The 14,150-nt window shown below is 40.7% G+C and overlaps 1 protein-coding gene across 6 annotated transcripts; it reads left to right on the top strand.

Moving 5' to 3' along the window:
* Window positions 1-3,405: 3,405 nt before the first annotated feature.
* On the top strand, window positions 3,406-13,386 carry KRT24 (keratin 24). 6 transcript variants are annotated; one of them, XM_044446960.1, is made up of 9 exons: window positions 3,406-3,936; window positions 5,003-5,085; window positions 6,386-6,542; window positions 8,606-8,767; window positions 9,453-9,578; window positions 10,516-10,730; window positions 10,767-10,774; window positions 11,934-11,954; window positions 13,283-13,386. In XM_044446960.1, the coding sequence occupies exons 1-9, from the start codon at window positions 3,406-3,408 to the stop codon at window positions 13,384-13,386; spliced, it is 1,407 nt and encodes a 468-aa protein (XP_044302895.1). The 6 variants fall into 6 exon arrangements, with proteins under 6 accessions (XP_044302895.1, XP_044302893.1, XP_044302894.1 ...); XM_044446958.1 differs by lacking the exons at window positions 10,767-10,774; window positions 11,934-11,954 and adding an exon at window positions 12,172-12,209; XM_044446959.1 differs by lacking the exons at window positions 10,767-10,774; window positions 11,934-11,954 and adding an exon at window positions 12,418-12,431 and having other exon boundaries at window positions 10,516-10,734; window positions 13,272-13,386.
* The last annotated feature ends 764 nt before the right edge of the window (window positions 13,387-14,150 follow it).

The following is a 14,150-nucleotide window of genomic DNA, read 5'->3' as shown; positions in this document are numbered from 1 at the left end:
TCCAAGGTTCAATTTAGATGCCAGGAAGTACTTACTGACAGTTAGGACCCTGACCCTGAGGGTATGGAAGGGGTTCCACGGGAGGTGGTTGAGGCCCCATCGGTGAGGGTGTTCAAGGATAGGCTGGGCATGCCATTGGTGGGCATGTCGTAAGCGGAGCCAGCTGGAGCCGGGGGTCAGACTAGATGACCAGGAGATCCCTTCTGCCTCACTCTGTTTCTATGTTTCTATATATTAGAAAAATATTCTTGCTTTTAATGGATTGCCACAGGGCCACCTCCCTGACAAAAGAAAGAAGGGTACATCCCAAAGACAAAGTGGATGTATTTCAAAGATGCTTTATGGACATCTTGAAAGAAAAGGAAATGCATAATTTTATCCAACTACTCTCAACTTTCCTACTGTACTTACTGCCTCCTTGGGCTGTGTCAGAAAAAAAGGATGTGATCCCTCTTAACTTTAAAAAGATAACTTCATTGTGGACTATTTTTTATCTATTGACTTATCAAAGTTCTGCATCACCTATAGGTTTCCATCATGGTTTACAAAACTCCAAATAATAAAAATAGCATCATAAAATAGAATAAAAGCAGCCATTAAAAATCATAAAATAAAATAAAAACAGCCATTAAAACAGCAGTAAGAGGCAGTCTTCAAAGAGTGGGCACATTCTGGAGGAGGGCTTTCAAGTAGCTTCACAGAGATATCTGGATTGAAACACCATGATTAAATACTTTTTAAATTAAAATTGTGCCATGGGACCTTTGAAATAAGTCTTGTATGCCTTCTACAGAGAAAATATACTGCATGACCATAGTGGTTTTGGAATATAGTGCAAATTTATCCCTGCCAGAACACCTCAGGTCTACAGAATTCTCCCAAGCAATTGCAACATTCATGATAGGTTGGAATTAAAAGTGGTTATCCATGATTGCTTGGCCCAGCGTCACTCCTGCAACGCAGCAAGGTAGTTCAAATTTGGCCAATGCATTTATTTGGGAGCTGTCCAGATGGCGGTTTTCCACATCCATTTCTGTGCCACAGTGAACACTCCCTGGGTTCAGAAGCCTAGCATGCCAGGTATGGGAAATGCAGAACCCATAACATTCCCATAGATCCCTCTCAGCTATGTGGATCCAGCCAGAACTACCACTGGACTATCCCCCATGTCTAAAGTATCACTTCTACTCCTGGAAAAGGTGTGCTATTTGGACATGACTTTGGCATCCAGCCCTTGTTTATTTAAAGCTCTTCTCTTATGACTTTCCACTTCAAAATATGCCCAAGGCAGTTAACAAGTAACAACTGGTTTAAAAAAATTAAGATCACTTCAAAAATCACTTTAAAATACTCTTAGTTTCCAGCTATTTCAATTTGGTAGCAACTGCACATTCCATTCCATTGAGGTTACTGCTACTCCAGGTTCATTCACAGGGGATGCTGTCTGCAGAGAAAGACCTGTGGCTATACCTTGCCTGCTTGAAAAAATTAAGTACAGGTTAATACTGCTAAAACTGGGGAGTCTCTACCCAATTATTCCATTCTGGGGGCACTAGCAGGAATTTATTTGACTCTGCACTGTCTTTGTAATGTTGCCAGCTCACCTGTTATGCTGGATTTTTAAAGCAAGAACATAATCTGGTTTCCAACTGAATTTACAGTGGGTACAGGGTGTAGAGTTCACCAATCAGCAGAGGAGGGGCATGTAAATCCTGTTGCAACTTCCAGTAAATTCCAGTTGCAGCTTCTCCAAGGTAAGGGATGCTCTTGATTTGAAACAAACCAATTTGGCTCCCTATCATTTTTCAACCAATCCTGTGCTTGTCCTAGATATTACTGTTCCCATCAAAGCAAACACTGAAAACACCACCAGATTTCTCAAGCTTTCCTGTCCTTTCTAGAGAATGAACAATGTTTAGGTATCTTCAGAATACACCTGTCCCATGGAATAATATTGCTGGAGCAATTCTGAAAAAGAGCACCTCAGCCTGCACTTCTAAACATCTGAACTTGGAAGCAAGTCCCATATAAGTTGGGGATTAGCCATACCTGGAGTAGATTCACTGAACAGGGAGCTCAGAGGTCATCTAATCCCTAATTTGGGTAGTATAAAATGAGTAGATGAATTCAATACTATCTCAAGCATTATCTTGTTTTGTGAAATGTACCATTGCATTTGAAAAATCAACAACTTTTTTTAAATGGAAGAGATCATCTAGTGCAACCTGTTGCTCAGTGCAGGTCATGTGGCATGCGGCTACAGCACCTCTGCCGGACAGCCATCCGGTCTCTGCTTACATACCCCCCACAAAAGAGAACCCACAAACTCCCACAACAGTCTGTTCCACTGCTGAACAGCTGGCACAGTTGGGAAGTTTCTTCTAATTCTTAGTTGAAATCTGCTTTCCTGAAACTTGTACCAGCTGGTTCTTGTGCTGCCCTCAAAAGCAACAAGGAACTATCTGCTGTGTCTGCACGACAGTCTTTCAGATATTTAAACAGTTCTACCCTTTAATCATCTCTCTTTCAGCTAAACATATCCAGCTCTCTCAACCACCATTCTCAGGACTTAGTTTCCAGATTCCTCAGCAGCCTAGCTACTTTTCTCAAGACATGCTTCCATTGGTCCCTGTCCCTCTTAACATGGGGCACCCGGAAACACAGTTCTCCGAATGCATAATGACTAATGCAGAATAGAATGGAATGCTTACTTCCAGGATGGTTCTGTTACTGCAGCCCAACGCTACATCAGCTTTCTTAGCAGCTGCATCACACTGCTGGCTGATACTCCACTTCTGATCCATTTAGATACTTAGGTCCTTTCCACGTGTGGTATTTTGAAGTGGGTTGGTGGGGGGGGGGGGTAAGACCATGAATCCCACAGTCTAAACCTGCCTTACTGCAACATTGTTCTTACCAGATCAAACATTCAAGAAGCAAAATTGTGATGGTACCCGGACAAGCTTATAGGGTAACACACAAAAAAGTCATTTGGAGATTTGCTTTGGGAATGAGGAGTGTTACGCCTGGGGTCTAGGAGAAGAAGAAAAGAATTACTCATCTACAATTACAATATTGTAATGAATTTTTAACTTTGTTCCACCCTACTCTGCCCTCCGCATAACAAACACTCCTAGGGCATCAAATGGCAAATGGACATGGTAATGAATTAAACACTTACTTCAGGGGGCGGAAGAGAGGGAGAGAAAACCAATTACAGCTTAGATCAGCTGAGTAGACAAAAAATATATTTTGCTACAGGTAGGAGGAACTACAAGAGCAACACCCTAATGATGCTATATAAAAGGGAGAGTGACCTGGCAGCATACCATTTGCCTATCCGGCGATTCTCTCCGTGCTCTTACTCTGCCTGCTGCCTTTTAGCAAACACAGCCCTTGACTACAATGTCTCTTCGGATTTCAACTGCATCCCGGAGGATTTCTTCCCGCGCTGGGGGTGATGGGGGTCTCAGACTGTCAAGCGGCAGTCTGCATGGCTTCGGTGGAGGATCCCTAGTGGGGATAGGCAGTGGCTATGGAGGGGGTGTCTGCGGCGGCTTTGGTGGTGGGGCTGGTTTTGGTGGTGGGGCTGGCTTTGGTGGTGGAGCTGGCTTTGGTGGTGGGGCTGGCTTCACTAGTGCTTCCATGGCAGGTGGAGGTTATGGGGCCAGCTATCGCTCCAGCTCAGCCATCGCCTTGGGAGGTGGCTTAGGAGTGGCTGACAGTGTCTTTTTGGCCGGTGCTGAAAAGGAAACCATGCAGAACCTTAACAACCGTCTAGCAAACTACTTGGACAAAGTGCGTTCTCTGGAGGAGGCCAATGCTGAACTTGAGCGTAAAATTCGTTACTGGTATGAGAAAAATGGACCTGGAGCTCCAGGAGTTATCCGTGATTACTCTAAATATCACCAGATAATTGATGATCTTCGCAACCAGGTGAGAAAATGAGATGTTCTGAAACATTGTGTAGTTTTTGGAGAGGACCTTCTCCTGGGGAAAGTCTCACTGCAAGAAACAGACATCTGCAGAATGACATGCTCATTTACAGCTTCCATTCATTTCAGTGAGCCTTGTGAAGTTGCCCCTTTGCTTGTATTAGAATACATGCATAAAGCGGGCCAGTCAAAGGAACTGGCTCAACCTAGTTCATCACTCTTATCTCCCCCAGAGCCCTCATGACCATTCATGTCTATAGCGGTTATTCCTGACGTCTGGCTAGATACTTTAGGCTTCAGTTCCCATCTGCCCCAGCTAGCAATACTGGGAGTTTTGGACCAAAGCATCTGGAGGGCACCATGGTGGGAAATGCTCATCTGTATCAAAAATTCAATGTAGTCAGGTGACAGTTGCAAAAGTGTCCAATGTGATCAGGGAGAGAAATCAAACTTGGATAATTTCTCTTTCCTCGCATGAGCAGCCCAAAACTGCAGCTGAAGTACAAAGTCAATGTAATTCTACTTTCAGTTCAAACTGATCTGCTTCATAAAACTGGATTGCCCAGTAATTAAAAATGCTAATGATTCCTGTTTCTTCCAAGTTAACATGCAAAATTGTTGATGCTTATTTCTGTTAGTGACAAGGGCCACATCAAACAGAAGCACTTGAATTTAAGATGAATTAAATCTCTTCTCACCATGGATACAGATCAGATTGGGCATTAGTTGAAAGACAAGCATTTGAGTAGAAAAATTGCTGTAAAAACCAGATTGCCTATATTTATTTGTCATATTCAACACATTTTAGGGTCAGCAAAGTTTTCAAAACTATACTGGATCCCAATTTTTATTTTGTTGTGAAACTCCCAGAAAGCTTTATCTATTGGGCAGTATACAGCCATGAATTTTTTTGCAGGGAGGTGAGAAGGCATTAATCTCGATTATCTTCTGATGTTCCCCTACTAAAAATCCTGATCCATTTACTAACAATCCTGATCCAATCCTGATCCGGAAACAGAAATGTGTCATAAACCCCACCTTATTCTTTTTCACTTCTCCCATTTCAGATACTGCATGTGACCGTTGACAATGCCAACGTGGTCTTGCAGATCGACAATGCCAGGCTTGCTGCCGATGACTTCCGACTGAAGTAAGCTAAATGCAGATCTTTTGCTTTTCAAATGTTGGCAGCCTACGGCTTGTGAGCGTCTCGCCTCATTCCTGCTACATCCAGCAACACGAGGTCATTAAGCTGAAGAACAGGGATGCCTGTGTGAAATCTAAACCCTGCTTCTACACTATTTCAAGGACCTTTCTGCACATAAGATATGATGAAATCTGGATCCAACTTTGAGCAGCCATCAAAGTGGGCAAAACAGGTCATACAGAGAACTAAGTAGAGCTTCCTTGGCCTCCTTTTATGCCAGATACAAGAAGATCACATAATTGCCCGGTATTTGGTTTGTGCATACCCTCTCGAATATTTATTTGTTTTTGCCAAGATTCAGTGAAACAGAACCATCCTTTGAAAGTGGAATGCACACCAAAAATGAGCCAGATTTTGAAGTTTCATCTCTAAAGTCTAACAATCCAACCAAAGGTGCATGGTGATGATCTGCCGCAATTATTTCTGAGTCAGGAAGCATCTCGGCAGAGTATTTAGTCCAGTCCACTGAAAGGCACACTGTTATTCACAGGTGCAAATCCAGCTTTTTCTTGAAAAATTGGACGATGAAGAATTCAGAAAGAAAACAGGAGCAGCGACAAAATCTTGCCATGCAGAGAGCGGCTGTTGAGAGTTACAGCCCAGCAGACCTATTTTTCCCCAAGATGCTCCAGTCCATTCTTGCCCCCACCACATGCACACAGTTTTCTCATCCCCCCCCCCCCCCGCACCATGGTCATTCTAAGCATTTCATAGCCGATTCATATTGGGTTCTTGTTAGTTTTCTCTCCCCGGGCTTGATGGTGATGTTGGGATCCTTTTGAGCAATGCCGGTATCAGGTTTCAGAAGAGAAAAAAATCATTCCAAATAATTTTTGGATACGAAGAGAAGTTTCCTTAAGGACGTTCATGAAAGGAAGATTTACTGTCTCCTCCTCCTCCTCCTCCTGCACATGGTGGGCATGTCGTGAGCGGAGCCAGCTGGTGCCGGAGGTCAGACTAGATGTTCCCGGGAGACCCCTTCTGACTCGCTCTGTTTCTATGTTTCCTCCTCCTCTGCACAGCAGCACCTGGCAGCCCATCCAAGTGGTTAGGAGGCCACTTGACACATAGGGATGCTCCAAGCAGGTGGAAATGGCCTGGAGGGAGTCTTTCTCTGTCTTCCCTTAGCTTAGCTTATTTTAGGAGCCAAGCTAATCCTTGACATTTGTAACATGATTACCAGTGTTGACCATGAACATACATGAGCCATTTTTTATTTCTCTTTCATATCTTCCCCTTCCAGATTTGAAAATGAGCTCTTCCTTCGCCAGAGTGTTGAAGGAGACATCAATGGTCTCCGTAGAGTACTCGATGACCTGACCATGAACCGTTCTGACCTGGAGTCACAGCTTGAAAGCCTCACAGAGGAACTGGCATACCTCAAGAAGAATCATGAGGAGGTAAAGAAATTCAGCTTTTCTGCTTTGGAGATATTATTTCCCCCACTGAAAATAATCCAGTCAGAGACAATAATAAGGCTGTGTTCGTAGTTTGGAATGCTAAGAATGAAGGGCCTTGGGCTCGCATAATCCCCCTACCTTCTCTTCCCCCGGAGCAGCTGCATGGAGAATTCTAGGATCCATTTAGCTTTTACTTCTCTTTAACTACACTTTGCCCAAACCACCATTTCACGTTAACATTAACCACCATTTTTTCAGTTCAAATGACATGACAAGCTATGGCTAAGTGAAACAGAAGCAAAAGCTTCCAAGCTCCATCTTGCAGCCATTCTGGAGGCCAGGAGAGGAGGGAAGTGCCTGCAAGCTGGAGGCTTGCTGAAACTCACCCTCATCACACTGAACTATGGTAGTGTGAGTCTCTAGGATACAGGATAAATGTTCTGTACAATGCAGCAGATAGAATGTTTGGGTTGGACATTGGGAGTCTCAAGTTCAAATCCTAGATAAGCCATGAAGCTTACTAGAGTCATTTTTAGTTAGTTTGTTTGTTTTTAATTCCACAAGGTCCATACATTCAATTTTTGAAGTCCACATAACACCATGCTAAGTTCACATAATGCAGTGCTAATGTCTGGGTAATTTAACCTGGAAATTTCTGGGAATTTCAAAGCATGAAAGTTGGATGTCTACTGTTTTCAATTTAAACCATAATTCTGAGTTGTTGATTAAAATACCCCTGCTCCTTTCTTGGGTTGATTAAAACTGGAAATAATGAACTCAATTGCTGCATTCTGTCAAGAGTTAAATAACCCATAAAACACCCCTCTGAAAAAAAGAGAATTGTAGAATTGTTCGGTTATCTCTGGGATTGTTTAACCCATAAAAAACCCATAGCTTCCTATTTCGAGAAACAACCCATTAAAAGTGGAAACGAAAAGCATGCAGCTTTTATACAAAGTGACATGGTATAAAAGTTGCAAACATGTTCAACTCACACAGGAAAGTAGCAAAGATGGGCATAGGACACTAGCAACAAACCATTAGGTTTGCTTATATTTCCAGTATCAGGTTATGGTTCCATACTTGCATAGAAAACACAATATGTTTCCTGTACAGTTCACCTTCAGTCCTTGACCACATTTGTTTTACCATAAAGGGGGAAGCACAATCTGAGCATAGCAGGAAAAATTCCTCCTTATTAAAGATTCTCAACAAAATGTAAATAGATAAATGTCTATCTAAATTAAGGAGTTTGGATTGTGTCATAAACTGGTTTCATGCATAGTTTACACTCTTCTAATCTATGTAATTCTGTCTGTTTGGGCTGGGAAGGTATTGTAGAGTTTTTTGCCACCAAAATGAAAACCAGAGCTATGTTCATGTCTGGATTAACTACATACAAAGAAATATGTAAAGGCTTGTGATCCTTTCATTTAAGAACCACTCCAGGAATTACTTTGATACTTAGGAGAAGAGTGCTTTCTAAAACAGTTCTATACTACCTTTGGGATCCCAACAGACGTAGTAGTAGTACTATTTCATATTGTTATTTTAGAACGATACTTTATGTACAAAAGCAGTGATAATCATTTCATGTGTACCAAAGATATCCTTGCATACACTAGATTGGATGCAGGTTTAGCAATACTTCAAGGAGACCCACTGAAATCAAGGGATGCATGGCTAACAAATCCCTAACTAAAAGGGATTTTAAATATGACTAAGACTCTATCCAACTGCCTGACTCAGAGAAACAATGAATATGGAAGCCTGTTCAGTAACGTTTAGCTGTTCCTTGAGATAACATTTGTTAAAGCAATTATATATGAGTTTTATCATGAAATTCAGCAGATGTCCTTCCAGAACATCCCTACCTGCCTAGATGTTTTGCCCTTTCCATCAGCCCCAGCCAAGATGACCAGCTGTCAGAAATGTTGGGAGCTGGATGCCAAAACATCTGGAGGTTGGGGAAGGCTCCGAGGGTAAGGAGTTCAAGGCCACTGTTTCTGGACTTAAGATTGATTCTGCAGCTCAAGTAACTTGCATCCAATATCCTCACACAGGAAATTGCCTTACTGAGAAGTAGCTCCACAGGTGATGTCACTGTGGAAATGAATGCTGCTCCAGGGGTGGACTTGACGAAGCTACTGAATGAAATGAGAGCACAATATGAAGATCTCGCAGAACAGAATCGCAGAGAGGCTGAAGAACAATTCAACAAAATGGTAAAATGGATGACTGCTGAACCCTGATTCTGTATAACGTATTTCACTTGTAATGCCTGCTGCTGTTCTGCGAAATTGAAGATGATAAACAAAAAATGGACACCAAACCTAAATGGCATAGACTTATGCCTAAATGGCACAATAATGTTATGATTCCTTTAATAGTGGCCAGTGGACAACCTTTGCAGGGTTTTCACCACTGAAGTTGCAATCATACATATTTGCCTGGGATCATGCCCCACTGAATTGAATGGGACTTACTTTGGAAGGTACTGTAAAGTTTCAAATGGTGCTTCTGGAACCTTTTTGCTAACTAATTCAATATCAGTGCAGAAAAGACCATACAACAGATCTGGGTTGCTTTTATGTCTTTAATATATAAATCAAGGAACAGAGTATGCATATTTTGGAATCTTAAAAGCTGATGAACCTCATAAATGGAGAGCTGGTACATATGTTAAACTGGGTCCAGAGTATCAAGATAGCTTATTCAATCTTATCAACTGTACATTTATCTTTTATAGGATATTTTTAGATTATAGTAAAAAGATTATAGTGTCACTCTTTCATAGTAATAATCCATGACACTGGACAAAATGAGTCTGTTATCTGATAGCTACATGACAAAACCACACTTTAAAAGAAAACAAAAATAGATATTTTGGATTGTTATTTTTTCCTCCAGAGCCAACCACTGCAGCAGCAGATCTATGATGATGCCGGTGCCGCAAACTCAGCAAGGAACGAGTTAATAGAGCTGAAACGCTCCTTCCAGTCATTGGAAATTGAGCTCCAGTCCCTTCTGGCCAAGGTTTGTAGCTTGCTTCCCCCTCCTTGAACGGCAGGAGAAGCAGCATCTGCAGGGCACGCTCCTTTTACAAAGGAAGTTGAGATCAATGTGTTTTGAGACAAATATGTTTACTAACTCTGAAGTGAAGGAAAATTTATGGGCCTGTACTTGCATGTGCAGACAATACTAACCCCAAGGCAACATCATTGCAGGTCCCGAAATCTAAGAATCCCAGAACCTAATTTAAGAGGCGATGGATGTGTCTTCCTTTACAGAAAACAGTTCTGTATGTGAAAGGCTGTCAGAGGACACAGACTTCTTCCATTTGTAGGCCTCTTCCATTTGAAAGATTGGACTACCTAAAGTCTAGGTGCATGTACTTCCACACTGGCTACAGAGAAGAGGGTTTCCTGCCTCCATGCGCAGCATGGAAACATAGCAGGATGCATCTCCCTTCCACAAAGAGACCTCCACTCTCTGAATGCCCATTAGCAGAGGTTGCAACTCCCTTCCGGCCAAGAGGTTAGCATCTCGGCTTTCCCTGCTGCTTGAGGAGAAGGAGATTTCCCACCTTCGTGGCCAAGTTGGGAACACAGGCTACTAGCCTCTTAGCAGACTACTAAGTTTTTCGTTGCTGGCCAGTAGCTTTTGTGAGCTTATTTACAAGGCCATAAATTCATATTTATAGGAATTATATTGATTATTTCTTGTTTTATACAGGGTTTTTCAGATGCCAAACTGCAAAATTCTCCAAAGAAACAAAATTCTGCATATGTATCGCAATATGCAAGAATACACAAAATAGACATATTGACCCTGGCTTTTAAAGGAGAAATGAACAACCTTTGAAATAGATTAATAAATAATGCAATGCAGTAATGATGATGATAACACTGAAACATCGCAAATCAAGCACTCGCATTAATGAGCCTCCCCCTGATTCTTCCTCTCCTAATAGAAAGCCTCGCTAGAAGGCACCTTGGCAGAAACGGAGGAGAACTACAGCTCTCAGCTTTCACAGTTACAGCTGCAAGTGAGTGGCCTGGAAGAACAGCTACAGCAGATCAGGTCTGAAACAGAGGCCCAGAATTTGGAGTACCAACAGCTACTGGGCATCAAGACCAGACTGGAGATGGAGATTGAAACATACCGGCGCCTGCTGGATGGAGAAAGGTCAGTAGACGGTCTAAAGGTTAAGAACAGTAGCAGTGCTCATTGTCCACAAGTCATCCAGTGGGAGATTCAGGACAGACAGATGAAAGTACTTTTTTGGTGCATAGTTATAATTTCAGAAGTTGTCATCATAGGATGTGCTGACAGCCACTAACTTAGATAGCTTCCCATAGGAATTTCAATGGCCACTGTGCAGAGAGAAGATATTACAGCAAAAAAGCTTTTTCTGATCCAGCAAGGCTCTTCATAGGTTGGAAGCCAAGTCAGTAGCTACAGGGAATTGGATGAAGAGGTTCCCTTCTTCTAATGGGAGGATTCCTTCTGTTGGAAGACATTGCTTCCCCCAGAAGGAGGAAAACCCAAAGAACTAACCCATGAATGCCATGGTATCCTTCCCTCCATGCTTCATATCAGCAGCCGGGAGTTTGATGCCTAGACCAAGACAGGTGTCTGGTCTGAATGGTAGACCAGACACCCTCAGAATAAAGCCCCGATCTAATAGGGCTTTATTCTGAGGGTTGAAAAAATTAGTTTTATGTGCTTGGTGAAACTGCCCTAACAATAACAGTACATGTGATACAGCAACACTAACCTTATGTACTATGGAGCAAGCCTCATTGGGCACAGTGGCATTTACTTCTGAGTAAACACACATAGGATTATATTGTAACACTGTTTTCGTTTTGTTACACTTTTCATTTTATAATTTGTATGCAGTTTGCTTCTTTTAAGCATTGTTTATACTTGACAAAATGCTAGCAGGTATCTTGTTTAGTTACAATATGTGTACTGCCTAATTGTTTAGACACTCAAATTACTTTCATCATTATTTACCATTCACAGAGCTATAGTTCCCCAACAATTAAAAGAGACCAAACAGATTTACATGTACTGCATAACCAGAAAGTTCCATAAAGACAATTAGTAATACCTTTTATTTTGAGCCAGTTCTAGAATTTTAAAAGTCTAGAAACTAACATTTAACATTGACTGTATTTTGCATGTACATGGAAGACTTCTGTGTGACTCAAAAACTTCTAGTGCTTTCGGCAGTAATTGCCCCACATAATGATATCACCTAGTTTCTATAAAACCAAGATAGCTATAAGGATAACTGCAGAATGACCACATTAAAAAGATTCCCATTGGAATGTAAATTGTGTTCTCTCCAGTTGTCTAGATCACATCAACAACATCCACAAGTGATGGGTTCTAAATCAAAAAGTATTCTAGTAGTGACTTTTCAGAACTTTTCATTATTCAGCTTATTTACAACAATGAGGTTTCCATCAAAAATATGAGCCGCATGCCACAGAAATAGTATGGTTTCTCTCCTTTTACGATGCCCTTTACTTCTCTTGCAACCATTCCCCTTTGTTTTTTAAAATAATTTCTGGAAGCACCATTTACAGATTAACACTGTTGTGATCCTTTTTCACAGCTTCCGCTCATCATATGACACAAAAGTTCATATCAAAGGTAAGTATAATTATATTAGCTGCATTTATTGGCAATCCAGTTGCCAAGCCAGTTTTGCTTCTGTTTAAGAATAATTTTCTAGATTGGACTATTGCTAGAAAAGAGTTAGTATTAACAGAACAGTAGTAGAAAACAGTGAGTACTGCCATCATATTATTAGAAAAGATTACCTTAAGAACTACTAAAATCAATTGTCACTCATTGCTAGCACATGTTTCAATAAAAATTAAAAAAGAAATTAATAGGCTAGTTTGATAAGTGTTGCAGTGTTGCAAAATAGATTTGGAAATTAAAAAGTAGAAAGCAACAAATATTTTTAATGACAGCTTTATTAGATTATATTTCTTTAGTAATTTGCATTCAATTGTGCTATCCTATTGAACTGATAGAAAATTAAATATATTATTCCAAATATAATCATTAAGAATAATCATTATGCAAAACACAGAATTCTAAAAGTAATGAATTGATGAAAGGGAAAAGCCAGGGAAAATATTACCCTAATTATCACATTTAGTAGCAAAAGTTTATCTGACGCACCAAATGCCAAACATTAGTCTAAACAAGAATATTGCCTTGATCCATCTTCTGCTATTCCATGTCTTGGGAACCAACACGTCTAAAATATGAAGCCATTAACAGAATACCAATTGCATATTCATATGACCATTGTCCTGTTCCTTATAAGATATCTGTCTGCAGTCCAGTCGTTCTGGATGATATTGCATACATACAAAGTAGGAGAAAACTTACTAAGAGCTAAGTCCTATGCAAGCTTAGAGAGAAAGTAGTTCTACAATTCTCAGCATCCTTCCCTAAATATGCATAGGATCACTTCTTAGAAGGATCCGCACACACAAGCCATCCTGAATTTTGAGAAACGTGATTTTTAAAACTAGTCAAATCAGTGTACCCCTGCAGTTCCTATGAACGTCTGGCCCTTCTCCAACTCAAAACCAGCAGTTTTCTATGATATATAATGTTATGGTGGGAAAACAGCTTACATGGATCCACTTTGCTTAATATTGATATTATGAAAGGATAACACTGTCGTATTTTTGTCTTGCCATCAGAACCCACCAAAACCAGGGTGGTGAAGACCATTGTGGAAGAAATGGTGGATGGCAGAGTGGTCTCTTCTCAAGTGAAGTCAATTGAAGAAAGAGCTGCGAAGTAAGCTGCATGGAAAGCAACAGAGAACCCAAGTAGCAAAATGCCTCCTGGAACCAGAACCAATTTTAATGTAACAGCTTCTTACCAATAAGAAAACTAGAGAAAAAAAATGCTTTCTTCTACTTTTATGGAGGTATAATCCTTTACAAGTACTGAAAACTGCTTTCTGTTTACTGCTTCAATTGCAATAAACTTTCTTACTCTTGCAAATTATACCTGCCTTTCAGATACGATCATTTCAGCTCTGAACATGTTCTTACCATGCTACATGACTTGCTGATTTTTTAAGAAAAATATTGAAGTTACAGCCTTGTGCTTAAATGCTACTGATGTATATTAACCACAGCATTAACCATTTACACACTTCCCTGTATATTGAATCACTGCCTGCATTTTTAGTTTACTCTAGTATCAAAGGGGCAGGAAAAGATGAAATATTGGGACTATAAATCTAGGCTACATTTCTTACAAAGAATTGAACAAGGTTCTCAATGAGAGATTTATGTACATAGATAACAAAGAACCAAATGACAATTTTATAATGTAGACTGATATCCCTCACATCTGGAAGGGCTCAGAGAAAAGAAAGATACGTAGGTGGTGGAAGAATGAAAATTTGGGGTAAATAAGCTTAAAAGGACTGGTAAGAACTTCAACATAAAATGACAGCACACAAAAATATATAGATGTAAAAAAAACAGCACAATCCAAATCCTTCCTGCAGTTGTTCATTTTGTATGAGAAATGGCAACCATGTTGTGACTGTTT

This window comes from Varanus komodoensis, unplaced genomic scaffold (assembly GCF_004798865.1).
Source record: "Varanus komodoensis strain SLA01 unplaced genomic scaffold, ASM479886v1 scaffold50, whole genome shotgun sequence".
In the NCBI taxonomy this organism is placed as follows: domain Eukaryota; kingdom Metazoa; phylum Chordata; class Lepidosauria; order Squamata; family Varanidae; genus Varanus; species Varanus komodoensis.
The sequence above is the reverse complement of the archived record's forward strand: the minus strand, read 5'-3'. Positions and strand labels throughout refer to the sequence as shown.

What these genes read in the sequence shown, in the direction of transcription:
- KRT24 (XM_044446958.1), top strand. Translation starts at nt 3,406, where the DNA reads ATGTCTCTTCGGATTTCAACTGCATCCCGGAGGATTTCTTCCCGCGCT. An exon ending in TCAAGAAGAATCATGAGGAG is followed by an intron (nt 6,543 to 8,605) that starts GTAAAGAAATTC and finishes ATCCTCACACAG; the next exon opens with GAAATTGCCTTACTGAGAAG. An exon ending in AAGAACAATTCAACAAAATG is followed by an intron (nt 8,768 to 9,452) that starts GTAAAATGGATG and finishes TTTTTCCTCCAG; the next exon opens with AGCCAACCACTGCAGCAGCA.